We start from the raw sequence: 15,000 nt of genomic DNA, 5'->3' as shown, positions 1-15,000 counted from the left end.
CAGTGAGGAACAACCCTCCAGCAGTGATTCTGTGCTTTTGTCATGAGTGAGTCATTTGAATCATCCCTGCAACTGATTCCTTTAAAAATGCTTTATGAGCGAGTCATTGAATTATTCTTTTAATCGATTGCTTTAAGGGATGAAATAAATGACTTCATTAATTTAACAGATTCGCCCAAGCACACTGATTTACTCAGAAATTTGAAGTCATTGGTTTGTTCATTCAACCGTTTTATTCAAAAAACACTGATTTGTTCAGGAACTAGTCTTTACGAGTGAGTCATTTGAATCATTCATACAACCGATTCCTTCAAAAATGCTTTATGAGAGAGTCATTAAATAATTAATTCAGTCGATTCATTCAAAAACACTGAAGCGAAACAATTTACTGACTTTATGAGTGAGTCGTTCATTCATTAATTCAACAGTTAATTAAAAAAAACACTGTTTCATTTAGGAACAAATCAAGTCTCTGTGAGTGAGTCATTTGAATCATTCATTCAACTGATTTGTTTAAATAAACTGATGGATTGAGGAATGAATCTTTACGAGTGAGTCTTCAGTTCATCAATTTAACAGATTCATCCAAGCACACTGATTCACTTATAAATTTGAAGTCATTGGTTTGATTATTCAACCATTTCATTGAATGATTTGTTCAGGAACTGTGAGTCATTTAAATCATTCATGCAACTGATTCCTTCAAAAATGCTTTATGAGAGAGTCACTGAATAATTAATTCAGTCGATTCATTCAAAAACACTAAAACGAAACGGTTCACTGTATTTATGAGTGACACTGTACAGAATCACCGCTACCAGATTAGTTCTCATGAAATACAGAATATGATGTCTTTTTCCTGTTTTTTGTTGGAGAGTGACCTGTGACGTGTTGTGGATGTGTCTCAGTTTGACCCCCATATGAAGACCAATGGTGTGTTTTAATAGGTTTTCGGTCACCTTTGAACTCATATTGCTGAAGGACAGGGTTAATTTGCTTATTTTTTTATATGTTGCCCGTGCTGAATTTACAGTGCTCATAAAGATCTTAATATAGCTGTGTTTAATAGGATCAGGACGGCCCTGTGATGTCAGCGAGCGCTGAGGATTCTGGGTAAATACGGGCCTTGAGACGTAAACAGAAGTGATAATGAGATTAAAGAGGAATAGTGTGCAGCATATGGATTCACAGCTGACACAAAAACTCACAAGCACAGTGGAGATATTGTGCTTCATTATGGTTATGCTAATAACTATATAATAATAATATAATTATAGACTATATATATATAGATAATATGAGAGATATAGAATATATATATAAAATGAATAAATTGAGTATATATTATATTAAATAAAACAAAAAAAAATAAATAAAATAAAGAAAGAAAATAAAATAAAGAAATAAAATAAATAAATCATAGAAAAAAAAAAAAATATATAAAAAAAATAATAAAATATATTTAAAAATATAATAAAAAATTAAATAAATAATATAAATAAATAAATATAGTAAAAATAAATCATATGAAAAATTAAATAATATAAAAATAATAAAAAATCTATTTAAATATATAATAAAAAATTAAATAAATAATATAAATAAATAAATAATATAAAATAAATCATATGAAAAATTAAATAATATAAAAATAATAAAATATATTTAAATATATAATAAAAAAATAAAATAAATAATATAAATAAATAAATAATATAAAATAAATAAATCATATAAAAATAAAATAATATAAAAAATATATATATTTAAAAAAATAAAATTATATAAATGAATAAACCTGTTGTTGTTGTTAAGATCAAAATATAAAACCCCTTGTATGAAGGTAAAACAGTCCGTTTGTGATGTAAAACACTAACAAAGCCTGATTTAGAACATTTCTAACAAATGGACCTGAACAGAAGAAGGTTGATCCTTTTTTATTAACCAGCGGTCGAGATTCACATCTAACTGACTGACAGTCCAACAGATTCATTTTATGATCAGGTAAAGATCTTCAGAAGAACAGAACTGAAGAAGTTTTCCAGAATCTGTGTGTCCCAGCGTCCTTTGCGCTGGAGTGGATAATCACAGACCTGTGTGAGTTTGTAAAGCTCCTTACAAATCCTCTTAAAGATTCTGCAGTGAGGAGAAGTGGCACATTGTCGCGGTTCTCACGCGTCACGCCGTCTGTACGCCGAGGCTGTGAACAGGTATGACTGAAGAGAGCGTTTGTTCTGTTAGCTGCGTGATTCATCTTCACACAGGTGTGCCGTGATTCCTCGGTGTGTTTGTTTTGGATGGATCGCTGGGTTTGATGTGTCTGTTTCAGACGTAATGCTGATGCATGAAGAGAAGCGTGTTCGAAGGCCGCTGTGTTTGATGCTCACTTGTCAAACAGAAGTGATTCATGTTTGACGTTCTTCATCACGCAGTGAATGTGAATCTCACTGAGAGTCACTCAGGAACACAGGGTTCAAAGCTTCATCGGATGATTCACGATTCTGATTTATTTTGTTTTTGTTGTTTTTATTTAGTTTTGTTTTTTTAATTGTTTTGTTTTATGGGTATTCTGCTCACTAAGGGTGCATTCATTTGAATCAAAAACGCTGTAAAAATTGTGAAATATTATTACAATTTAAAATAACAGTTTTCTATGTGAGTATCTGTTAAACTGTAATTTATTTCTGTGATGCGCAGCTGAATTTTCAGCATCATTACTGCAGTCTTCAGTGTCACATGATCTTCAGAAATCACATTTTTGTGGAAACCGTCATACATGTTCTTTTTCAAGAAAAGAACAGCATTCATTTTAACATTATAAATGCCATAGGCGTCACTTTTGATCAATTTAATGCGTCCTTGATGAATAAAACTACAGTAAAATCTTTGATGACAGTAAGAAATGTTCTTGTTGTTGTTCTTTACTGTTCTAGCGTAATGATTCCAGTATTTTGGCCGGTAGTGTGTGTAATGCTGTACAAGGCACACAAACTGTCCTGTGAGCTGATCAATCATTCATACGGTGCTTCTACCGGTGTGTTTCTGTCTGTAGGACACGTTTGTGTGTGTGTGTGTGTTCAGTTATCAGCACATGAGCGCATCAGTTTCAGGTATTCATCTGTCAGAATAAACTCTCTGTTTACATTCGGCTCAATGATTGCTCATGGTCTTGGACGGTTTAAGTCTGTGTCAGTCGTACTCGTTACTCAATCGGTCAGATTAACCTGCTAACGGCCCACGCCGGGCTAATTATAGATGTGTGTGTGGCATCTGACTGTCAGATCATTCATCATCTCAGGGTTTGAGCTCAAACGCAGTTAGGGATGGGTACCGAGATGTTTTTGGACCGGTACGTACAGTAATTGGGTCAATACCGGAGTACCGATAAGCTTCAGGACAGACGATACTGTTATCGATACTTGCGTTGTTTTATCTCTGTGTACTTCAATGTTAACGATGAATTAGAAGCTGCTGCTTGTCATGACCCTTCATTGAATGATGCAAGTATTCCCAGCTGCAGCCTGCAGATCGAGCCAATCAGAGCAGGTATGGGGCGGGGCTGCATTTGCATACCTACTCTGATTGGTTCGATCGCCTTTCATAGGCATACATGATAGGAAATGTGTTGTATGTTGTTTAAAAAGCTAAAATGGGGCGGGGCTGTACTGCTTTGCTGTGCAGTTTTAACCTTGATTATAATGTTGGGTTGTTTTGTCTTGTTTTACTGCATCACGAGATGTTAGCTGCTGCAAGTTTAATCTTCTGGATCAGTCGAAATCACGAATGAATCATTGGGACATTCTAAAACGCTTAACGTGTCTTAATGCATTAAAACGGTGTTTTTTTCTTATGGGTCACCAAGCTCTGTAAACACATTATTAATAAAGCATTCTATTCACAGATATGAGCCCAGAATACAAACGCATTTTCCTGCTTAATTAATAATTTTTAATGTTTTTTGTGTTTTTTTTAAAACACGTTTTAATGCATTACGCCACCCCACATGAAACATACTTTAATTTATAATAGTCTTTTTAAAACACGTTTTAATGCATTACGCCACCCCACATGAAACATACTTTAATTTATAATAAATACTGTATTGTTTTTTAGGGCTGATAAACTGTAATAAATACTGTAGTGTTTTTGAGTGTATTATACTGTATACTGTAGTATTATACTGTAGTATTAACTATAGTGAGCTGATAAACTGTAATAAATACTGTAGTGCTGTAGTATTTTTTGATTTATTATAATTTATGTATTAGTTTTTTAGTGTATTATACTGTATATATTACAACACTTTTACAACATACTGTAGTATTAACTATAGTGGGGTTGTTTTTTTTGAGTGTATTATAGCTTTACTGTATATAACTGTAGTATTTTTTTATATACTGTAGTATTAACTATAGTGGGCTTGAAACTGTATAAATACTCGTGTAGGTATTTTGAGTTATTATACTGCTCGTACCTGTAGTATTATACTGTAGTATGATATATTGTGATTTGTTAGTTATAATTAAATACTATAGTATAAATAGTTGAATTATATTGCTATCCAGCAAGTAACCCTTTAGAATTACCACAAAACTAAAGGAGAAGATAAACTATACTATAGTATTGGGTTTTCAAAAACTTTAGTTTTTACTACAGTAACTGTAGTTTATTGTGGTATAATATACCCTAATAAGTAAGTAGTAATAGTTGTTAGATTACCACAGCAAACGTGAATCCAAAAAAAAAAAAAAAACCATATTACAAGCACTTTACTCTAGTATGGTTCAAAAACACTAATTTTACTTATAAACATGCAAAAACACTATATTTACTATAAACTACTTTAGTATTTTTTCATGTGGGACGTTAAGCGTTTTCCTTATAGGCTAGTGTTGTTATGTGTTAGTTTTTAAGTTAGTTTTGTAAAGCATTGATAGTAGGAGAAAAACAGTATGTGACAAAAGAAGTATGTCAGAATTCACAGTACTCAGAAAAAGTACCCGGATGAACTAATACTTGCGATTATGAAGTGTGCATAAGAGTAAACTTCACTCTCCCATAAGCAGTGCTGGACTTGTTACTCCAAAAATGTAATTTATTACTCGTTACTAGTTACTCCTTTCAAAAGTAATATTGTTACTTTACTTATTACTTTTCACTCTCATAGGTCGGCACCAGTGATTGAGTTACTCTACTCTTAGTTACATTACTCTTCCGTCAAAAGTTCTAGAACACACGAAGTTCTTCAAACCTTAAAATGTTACTTGCAATATATTTATGCTCATCATTTGACACAAAAGCTACATTGGATCGCAGTCAGAAGTAAAAAATAAAAAATAAAGTGTAGCTATAATTTCTCTGTTACCCACATATGATTATATTGCATGAAATATTTTGTCAAAAGAAATCACATAAGTTCATAAGATTATTAATTATAGTAATATAATTATTATCATAAGGCCACGGGAGAGGATTTAGTGACATAAGTGAATATGAGTTCTGTCTGAGCAGTGAGACAGCTTTGATGATGAGGATGATGATGATGAAGGTGATACGGATGGCATCATCAGCACCTTCCTCAGCAGCAGCTGTGTCTCTGTGTGATTGACAGCTGCCTCTCAAGGTTTGTGATGTATGTGTGTGTGTGTGTGTGTGTGTGTGTGTCTGATGCTGCTGTTATTGTGTTGCAGTGAAGGATCTGTGAGCGCAATGCAAAGTCCAGACATGAACGGATACAGCGGAGTCACAGCGCAGTCCTCGCAGATGAAGTAAGTCAATCCATCACATCAATTTATTAAAATAAATTAACCCCCAAAAAGATCATTTACAGTCATGATTGTAAGTAAATTTACAATCTTTAGAAGTAAATAATTTTTCAGCATTGCATAAGTAATTAATGACATTTAAACAAAATAAATACTAAAATATGATTTTTTTTATTTTAATGAAAAGATACTGTAAATATGAAAGTGAAAGAGTCAGTAGGTGACGGCGAATCATTCATTCAACCGATTTGTTCAAACGGCTGATTCATTCAGTGACTGACTTTATGAATGAGTCACTGAATCACTGACTCACTCGATTCATTCAAACCTGTCGATTCATTCAGCATCGAATCGATCAGAGATGCACGACGGTTCTGCTGCGGCTTTGATTGGATCTGTTTGCAATAAATTTAGCAAAAACTGACAATCCTGTGTTTAAAATGTAACACATTATTAATTCTAGTTTTTTGAACTGTTGTATCAAATCAATGTCACATTTGCAGTGGTCACTGACCAGGACTCTCACTTTTGTCACTTTCTTAATTCTAGTTTTTTTTTATGTTGTGTGTAACTGGGATTGATGTTTCCTCTGCTCCTGATCTATAGAACACATTCATTATTGATCTGTCGCACGATTAGTGTGACTTACACAATGAAACAGATCGAGTGTCCGCTCGCACACACACACACACACACACACACTATAACACACACACACACACACAGGCCGTGAGTGACTGAGGACAGAACACGGTCACAGTGATTATTAATTCACTTCAGTCCTAGAAGAACAGCAGAGAAAGTGTGAGTATGGATGAGCGCTAGTGTACTAACTCTCTCTCTCTCTCTCTCTCTCTCTCAGCGGTCACAGATCACTGTCTCCAGATGTTTCTGCCAAAAAGTCGGGTGGAAAAGCTCTGTACGGTACGTGTGTCCCCCTGCTGTCTGCTGAGGGAACTGCAGCACCCCTGAACCCCTGAACCCTTCTGTGTCACCATGACAACGCGCTCCGGGAGGGATTATGGGATTGTGTTATCCAGTGTGTGACGTAAAGAACATGATGAAGACGTTGAGCGTTTGCTCTCTCGTCTGGTTCCCAGAAGGGATTCATAGTTCTACTGTGTTCGGGAGAATCGCACGAGAACACGTCTGACTCATATTTCACCACAATAATAATAATAATAATACATTTTTATTCAAGTCATTTCAGTGTTCATGTTGTAGAATTCATCAGTTAGCTCAACATAAGACAACAGAGTCATTTTTCGGATCAATTCAGTTCAAATCAGTTATTCTCAATTTAAGAAATACTGTAATGTGAAGAATTTAAGTAAAGCCGACAGATATTATCGTGATGTATAATACATTTTAGTTAAAATTATTTATTTGATGTTTAAGTAATATTTTATTGTGTTTTCGCATTGCAATAATCAAAATGGGAGGAAAATGCCTTTTATTGTATTTAAATGTGGTTTAAAGCCTTTTATTGTCATTAAAAAGGGATCAGTAAGAGTTTTAATATTTTTTAGAGATGTTTCTTCTGCTCTTTAAGGCTGCATTTATTTGGTCAAAAATGCAGTAAAAACAGCATTATTGTGTTGTTTTTTTTTTTCTGAATATATTGTAAAATATAATTTATTCCTGTGATGCAAAGCTGAATTTCAGCAGTCTTCAGTGTCACATGATCCTTCAGAAATATTATGTTTTGGAACCTGTGACTCTTTTTCAAGATTCTTTGATGATTAAAAAGTAAACAAAAGAACAGCATTTACTTAAAATAAAAATATTTTCTAATAATATACACCACCGTTCAAAAGTTTGCGGTCAGTAAATTTATTTATTTATTTATTTCTGAAAGAAATTAATACTTTTAATCAGCAAAGATGTTAAAAAGATGATAATAAGTGACAGTAAAGACGTATATTGTTACAAAAGGTTTTGATTTTAAATAAATGCTGTTTTTTTTTACTTTTTATTCATCAAAGAAAAAACAGTAAGCAGCAAAAACGGTTTGCAATATTAATAATAAATCTGCATATTAGAATAATTTCTGAAGATCATGTGACACTTTATACTGGAGTAATGATGCTGAAAATACAGCTTTGCATCACAGAAATAAATTACATTTTAAATTATATTAAAATAGAAAATTGTTATTTTAAATTGCAATAATATTTCACAATATTAAGTTTATTTCTGTATTTTTGATCAAATAGATGCAGCCTTGATGAGCATAAGAAACTTCTTAAAAAAATATAAAAAATCTTACTGATCCCAAATTTTTGAATGGCATTTTAATTTTAATTCACAAAGAGAGACTCACTCTGTGTGTGTGTGTGTGTATGTGTGTGTGTGTGTGTGTGTGTGTGTGTGTGTGTGTGTGTGTGTGTGTGTGTGTGTGTTTGCTCTCAGGAACAGAAGGAATGTATTTCCTTCACACCTCCACCAAACACAAAAAGAAAGGTAGAAGCTGATGGAGTGTGTGTGTGTGTGTGTGTGTGTGTGTGTGTGTTTGTGTGTGTGTGCGTGTGTGTGTGTCTGTGTGTGTGTGTGTGTGTGTGTGTGTGTCCAGTCTTCTCCTCTCCTGCTAGTTTCCCAGCTGAATCTGCTCCTGCGTCATGGACTCCTCACACGCGTGTGATCTGATGTGTTCAGTCTTACGCGTCCACACTGAATCTGCTCCCGATCAGAATCACAGAATAAGAGCAGAAGACGTGAATAACTGCAGATTCCGTCTGGACGCGCTTGTGTGCTTCTGACGGCGATTACATAACGAGATCTGCTCTTTCCTCAGAGCAAAGGAAGAACTACACCAAAAACAGCATCAACAGCCTGACGGAGACGTCACAGTACCACGTGGAGGTGAGACACGCATCAACACGTGAACTCATCCTCAGAAACCAGGAAAATTACAACACAGATGACATTAAAAGGATCAATACAAGGCATTATTTGCTCTCCATCACATCATAGAAGATATTTTGAAAATGTTATCCATGCACTGAAAGTCAGTGGGGTTCTGCAAAGGTTCTTCAAAATATCTTATTTTAGAGAAGAAAGAAAGTCTTAGAGGAGTCAGTGATGACAGAACGATCATTCCTGCGTGCACTGTCCCTTTAAATATGAATGAATTGGTATAAATATGAATTTGGCTGCAATGTAAATTCTGTGTCCTGAAGCATGTTATTTTAGCTTCATCGCGATGCTATTATAGTTTTTATTAATATTTAGAATGTTTTTTTTTTTAGCTAAAGTTTTAGCAATTTTAAGTAGCATTTTTAGTAGTTTCTGTTATTTTTATATATGGCTATAGTTTTTATTAATCAGTTTAAGTTTTAATTATTTTAGTGCATCAAGTGTAGACTTTGTTTAACTAAATGTAAAAAAAAAAAAAAAAAAAAATGAGAATCTGGGTTAAGTTTTAATTATTTTAGTGCATCAAGTTTTTTTTTTTGGATTTGAATTTATTTTTATTAGTTTTTTTTTAATTTTTGTTTTATTTTAGTATAATAACCCCGTCATGACATAAAGTAAAATCACTTATATTTCTATAGCGCTTCATACAATACAAAGCAGCTTCGTCGTAATAAACAGGAAAATAACAGTGATAACAAAGCAGCTTCGTCGTAATAAACAGGAAAATCATTTAATTTTTTTCTTGCAGCTTCGTCGTAATAAACAGGAAAATAACAGTGATAACGTTGCAAAAATTCATCAGTTGTGAAACACATTTAGTTTTACCTGTAAAGTGAATATTGATTTTTTTATTTTTATAATTTTAAAGTGAAGAAAGGAAATTTGAGAAGCTCTGTGTGCTTTTCTGTCTGCTTTGAATCAATAAAGTGCTATAGAAATAAAGGTGACTTGACTTTTGTCTCCTGCAGCATCTGACCACGTTTGTGATGGACCGCAAGGAGGCGATGCTGACCATCGAGGACGGCATCAGGAAGCTGCGTCTGCTGGACGCTAAAGGGAAGGTGTGGACGCAGGACATGATCCTGCAGGTGGACGGGAAAGCCGTCAGCCTCATCGACCACGACAGCAAGGTACGAGCCCCCCGATCCGCTGTCAGACCCCCGATGAGACGCGTGTGACCTGATCACGTGTGTGTGTGTGTTTCAGAACGAGCTGGAGAACTTTCCTCTGGGCTCGATCCAGCACTGTCAGGCCGTGATGAGCGCCTGCAGCTACGACTCCATCCTGGCGCTGGTGTGTAAGGAGTCCAGCCAGGGCAAACCGGACCTGCACCTGTTCCAGTGCGACGACATCAAGGTGGGGCATCACCGCAGCGTTCGGCGCGTTCACGTGTTCGCACAGTGCTGACCGTGTGCTTTGACTTCCTCAGGCCAATTTGATCCACGTGGACATCGAGAGCGCCGTCAGCGACCACAAGGGCGGGAAGGTCAAGAAGCGTCCGGAGGTGCTGAAGTAAGTCCAGCGCTTGTCGCTTACGAAGATGCCTGTTGCCACGGTTACCCAGCATCCGTTTCTCTGTGCCCGTCAGAATGATCCTGAAGAGCGACGGGACCATCCCTCCGCCCCCAGGAGGCCCCGCCCCCAAGCCTCCAGAAGCTGTCAATCAAGCGGACGCCAAGAGCCGGGTGGCCAGTTGGTCTGCGTGGACCAATGAGCAGCAGGAACGTGAGTGGAAGCGTGTCTGTCCCTAACGCTCGACTTCCTGTTTGAGAGTCTCAATGTGTGTGTGTTTGTCCTCAGATGATCCACAGAGACATTACACAGAGCTGGATGGCTCTCCTGAGATGAGCGCAGCGCAAGTGGACAGAGATGTGGTGAGTGTTTACACACTGTTCCTGCTCCTTAAAAAGTCTTAAGAAGTATTATATTTGATCTTTAAAATTTAAGGTCATAAAAAGTCATATTTTTACTTTTTTTTTTTTTTTAGACATATCTAAATACTTTACCAACATAAAACTACTAAGCATTATATAGTTTTTACTATTCCTCGGGGATTTGCCAAAATTTACGATACACTGGCATTTTTACGCCTGATGAGTTTTTGTCTTATTTATATAGTATGATGTAGTTTTATCAAAATATCACATGAGCAAGAGTGCCGTTTTTTCCCAAATATCAGCAAGATTGCAACTGTGATATTTATTTTATACAAAAGTTAAATAAACAATGTTAACATCGTGGGTTAGATTTTAGACACAACACTGTCAGAATTGTTTGTTTTTGCTTTATTTCGCCAGTGAAAATTTCAGAATGAAACCCCAGCAGAACCGAGTCTCTGAGCAACACACAGCAGTGATTCGTTACTGAATGAATCTTCAGTTGAATAAATGATTCAGTGACTCATTTAGTTGCTTCATTCCTTTTGTAGTTTGAACGAATCGTTTGAATGAATGACTCACTCAGCTCACTCATTAAGATTTGTTTGATATTTAAAGTACCTTTTAATTAAAAAGTTCAAATTATAAATAATTTCTTATTTAAATATTGGATTAAAAAACATTGCATAATTTATGCAATTGTAAATGCATTGTGAATATGTTAATGCCACTTCTGTCACCTCTGCAATGTTAAGGTGTTTTGTTGAAAATTATTTCATTTGATTGGTAAGTTCTAATTAAAATTATTTTGAAGGTTAGAATTTGACATAAAAGGGGATGCATGCATCTGTAAGCATTGATATAAGTCTCTATATAGGTAAAAATGCCCCTGGAAATCATTTTAAGGTGACAAATATTGCTCTTTAATAAAAAAGTTAATTTCTGTCACTGCTGTGAACTGACCACCACAGAGAATATGAATAATATGAATGTCTTCACGAGTCAGCTGTTCCCAACAGGCCTAAAACACTCTGCAAAATATCATCTAATTTTAGTCATCAGCAGATTCTTTGAAAATATTGAGATATAATTGATTGATTGTACAGTATGCATGGCCAAAAATAGTTTTTAGCGGTCATGAAACTGTATGTGCATGATTTAATTAAAAATACAGTTTGAACTGCGGAAACAAATTGCAGTTTATAATGCAATTTTATAATATAATAATATTTTGCAGTGGATAAAAGTCATCCTGAAGACTTTCAGTCAGATTGATGGTTGTGCGAGAGTCACGTGTGTGTGTGTGTGTGTGTGTGTGTCAGCAGCAGATGGTAAAATACTGACGTGTGTTACAGCAAATCCTCAATCACATTCTGGACGACATCGAACACTTCGTCACCAAACTGCAGAAAGCCGCCGAGGCCTTTAATGAGCTCTCCAAACGCAAGAAAACCAAGAAGAGCAAAAAGAGAGGACCCGGAGGTGAGCGTCTCCTCACATCACACATCCACATCATCCTCCTCATCATCAGTGTGTCATGAGTGTGTTTGCTGTGTGTCTCCGATCAGAGGGAGTTTTGACGCTGAGAGCTAAACCTCCGTCTCAGGACGAGTTTATCGACTGTTTCCAGAAGTTTAAACACGCCTTCAACCTGCTGGTGAGTGATGATAGCCAGGTCCCCATCCCAAAAACAGAAAAAATCTCATTTAGATCATCTGTGATGTGATTGTTGTTTGTCGTTCCAGGGGAAGTTGAAGAACCACATTCAGAACCCCAGCGCTGTGGATCTGGTCCACTTCCTGTTCAATCCTCTCAGACTGGTGCGTCTTCTGATTGTGTGTGTGTGTGTGTGTGTGTGGAACAGCCGTTCTGTCGGACTGACGTGTCTGTGTGTGTGTGTGTGTGTGTGTCTCAGGTGATCCAGACGTCTGGAGGAGTGGATCTGGCTAAAAGCGTGATCGTTCCTCTCCTCACCAGAGAAGCCATCGACTTCCTGCACGCGGCGGGTTCGGCAGAGGAGAGACACCTGTGGGTCACGCTGGGAGACGGATGGACCAAATGCAGGTACTGGAACGTCTCTCTTAATAGAACAAAACTGACCGATATTTAAGTCTCTTAACTGAACAAAAACGTCCAATATTAAAACATTTTAGCAAAACAAAACTGATATTTAAATATTTTATCAGAACAAAACCAACTTGTATTTAAATCTCTTAAGGGAAAAAAATGAACTGATATTTAAATCTTTTAAATTAAATTAAATCAAACAACATTTAAATCTCTTAATTTAACAAAACCGACTGATGTTTACATTTTTTAGAACAAACACAACCGATATTTTAATCTCTTAACAGAACAAAACCAACCAATATTTAAATGTCATATTAGAACAAATATGACCGATAATTAAATCTCTTAACAGAACAAAACCGTCTGATATTAAAACATTTTAGCAGAACAAAACTGTTTAAATATTTTAACAAAACAAAACTGTTTGATATTTAAACATTTTAACCAAACAAAATTAACTGATATCTAAATATTTTAACAACAAAACCAGCTTATATTTAAATCTCTAAACAGAATGAAAATGACTATTTTAATGTATTAATAGAACAAATATGACTGATATTTTAATCTCTTAACAGAACAAAAACCAACCAACATTTAAATGTGTTATTAGTACAAAACTGACCGATAATTAGATCTCTAAATAGAACAAAACCAACCGATATTTAAATCTCTTAACAGAACAAAACCGTCCGATATTAAAACATTTTAGCAGAACAAATATAACTGATATTTAAATATTTTAACAGAACAAAACTAACCGATATTAAAACATTTTAGCAGAACAAAACTAACTGATATTTAAATATTTTAACAGAACAAAACCAACCGATATTAAAACATTTAAGCAGAAAACTAACTGATATTTAAATATTTTAACAGAACGAAACCAACCGATATTAAAACATTTTAGCAGAACAAAACTAACTGATATTTAAATATTTTAACAGAACAAAACCAACCAATATTAAAACATTTTTATCAGAACAAAACTAACAGATATTTAAATCTTTTAACAGAACAAAACCAACCGATATTAAAACATTTAAGCAGAAAACGAACTGATATTTAAATATTTTAACAGAACAAAAACCAACCGATATTAAAACATTTAAGCAGAAAACGAACTGATATTTAAATATTTTAACAGAACGAAACCAACCGATATTAAAACATTTTAGCAGAACAAAACCAACCGATATTTAAATATTTTAACAGAAAGAAACCAACCGATATTAAAAAATTTAAGCAGAAAACTAACTGATATTTAAATATTTTAACAGAACGAAACCAACCGATATTAAAATATTTTAGCAGAACAAAATGAACTGATATTTAAAAAATTTAACAGAACGAAACCAACCGATATTAAAAAATTTTAGCAGAACAAAACTAACAGGTATTTAAATATTTTAACAGAACAAAACCAACCGATATTAAAACATTTTAGCAGAACAAAACTAACTGATATTTAAATATTTTAACAGAACAAAACCAAATAATATTTGAATCTGTTAACAGAACAAAAAAAAAGCATGTGTATTGTGAAAAGCACTTTAGAGATATATTTGTCTTGTGTGGAGGTTGGAGTGGCCGAAGGATCACCCGTTTCCGCCGCACACGCTGTGTTTCCGAGACGGCTGGGAGCCGCCGGTGCTGGTGTCTCGTGAGCAGGACGTGGCTCAGCTGGCAGAGAGGCTCGGCGCGGCGCAGAACGAGGTTCAGAGACCTGTGGACGTGAGAAGCACTTTCACCTTTAACACGTATGATGTGATGCTGTGAAGTATTTGATGAAGTGAAAGCATTTTTATTCTCTCCCGACAGCAGCTGCTGGTCCAGGACTTCCCCGGCGCAGACGGGTACGGCTACAGTAACACTTCTTACAAGCGTTTGCACCTGCTGGAGCAAGACATGGCCGTGGCTGCTTTTAAACACGCGGTCAGCCGTCATGTAGATAGGTAAAACCCACCTGGGAACAAGCGACCGCACCGCGCGCCCTGGAGAACCGGCTCACTGCGCACTCCGCTTCTGGGTCTGTTCTGGGTTCATTCTGCTTCTCGAACTCCACTAAACTCTCAGCTCTTACCTGAACTCTCATTCTGTTAAAACGTCTTCAGACAGAGTAAAGGCTCTCTTCCCGTCTCGTTCTCGAGCTCTGAGACGCTCCTCCACGGCGGCGGCAGTCGGTCAATAATGACATTCATCAGTAGATTCAACATTTAGAGAGAGTGAGCTTGTGTTTAAGAGATTGCACTGCAAAAAATCATGTTCTTGCTCAGTATTTCTGTCTTGTTTTGCAGTACAAATATGCCAACATTGTTAAACCAAGATACTTTACTTGAGAAGCAAAATTACTTAAGGAATAAAGTTTA

The 15,000-nt window shown here is 35.5% G+C and overlaps 1 protein-coding gene across 6 annotated transcripts in view; it reads left to right on the top strand.

Moving 5' to 3' along the window:
* The window catches only part of LOC109065339 (epidermal growth factor receptor kinase substrate 8-like), a 35,220-nt gene that overhangs the window by 10,335 nt on the left and 9,885 nt on the right, over positions 1 to 15,000 (top strand). Inside the window, exons 2-16 of one of the 6 annotated variants that reach the window (XM_042736896.1) lie at positions 5,691 to 5,768; positions 6,628 to 6,689; positions 8,178 to 8,228; positions 8,560 to 8,627; positions 9,650 to 9,811; positions 9,888 to 10,037; positions 10,111 to 10,193; positions 10,270 to 10,406; positions 10,482 to 10,555; positions 11,914 to 12,040; positions 12,127 to 12,215; positions 12,304 to 12,378; positions 12,474 to 12,622; positions 14,212 to 14,365; positions 14,456 to 14,586. In XM_042736896.1, the coding sequence (XP_042592830.1) occupies positions 5,710 to 5,768; positions 6,628 to 6,689; positions 8,178 to 8,228; positions 8,560 to 8,627; positions 9,650 to 9,811; positions 9,888 to 10,037; positions 10,111 to 10,193; positions 10,270 to 10,406; positions 10,482 to 10,555; positions 11,914 to 12,040; positions 12,127 to 12,215; positions 12,304 to 12,378; positions 12,474 to 12,622; positions 14,212 to 14,365; positions 14,456 to 14,586 (1,571 nt within the window). In that variant the 5' untranslated portion in view covers positions 5,691 to 5,709. Of the gene's footprint in view, positions 1 to 5,690; positions 5,769 to 6,627; positions 6,690 to 8,177; positions 8,229 to 8,559; positions 8,628 to 9,649; positions 9,812 to 9,887; positions 10,038 to 10,110; positions 10,194 to 10,269; positions 10,407 to 10,481; positions 10,556 to 11,913; positions 12,041 to 12,126; positions 12,216 to 12,303; positions 12,379 to 12,473; positions 12,623 to 14,211; positions 14,366 to 14,452; positions 14,587 to 15,000 lie in introns of all 6 variants that reach the window. The other 5 variants (XM_042736915.1, XM_042736910.1, XM_042736889.1 and 2 more) reach the window with 5 other exon arrangements.

Source organism: Cyprinus carpio, chromosome A4 (genome assembly GCF_018340385.1).
Source record: "Cyprinus carpio isolate SPL01 chromosome A4, ASM1834038v1, whole genome shotgun sequence".
Taxonomy (NCBI): domain Eukaryota; kingdom Metazoa; phylum Chordata; class Actinopteri; order Cypriniformes; family Cyprinidae; genus Cyprinus; species Cyprinus carpio.
The sequence above is the reverse complement of the archived record's forward strand: the minus strand, read 5'-3'. Positions and strand labels throughout refer to the sequence as shown.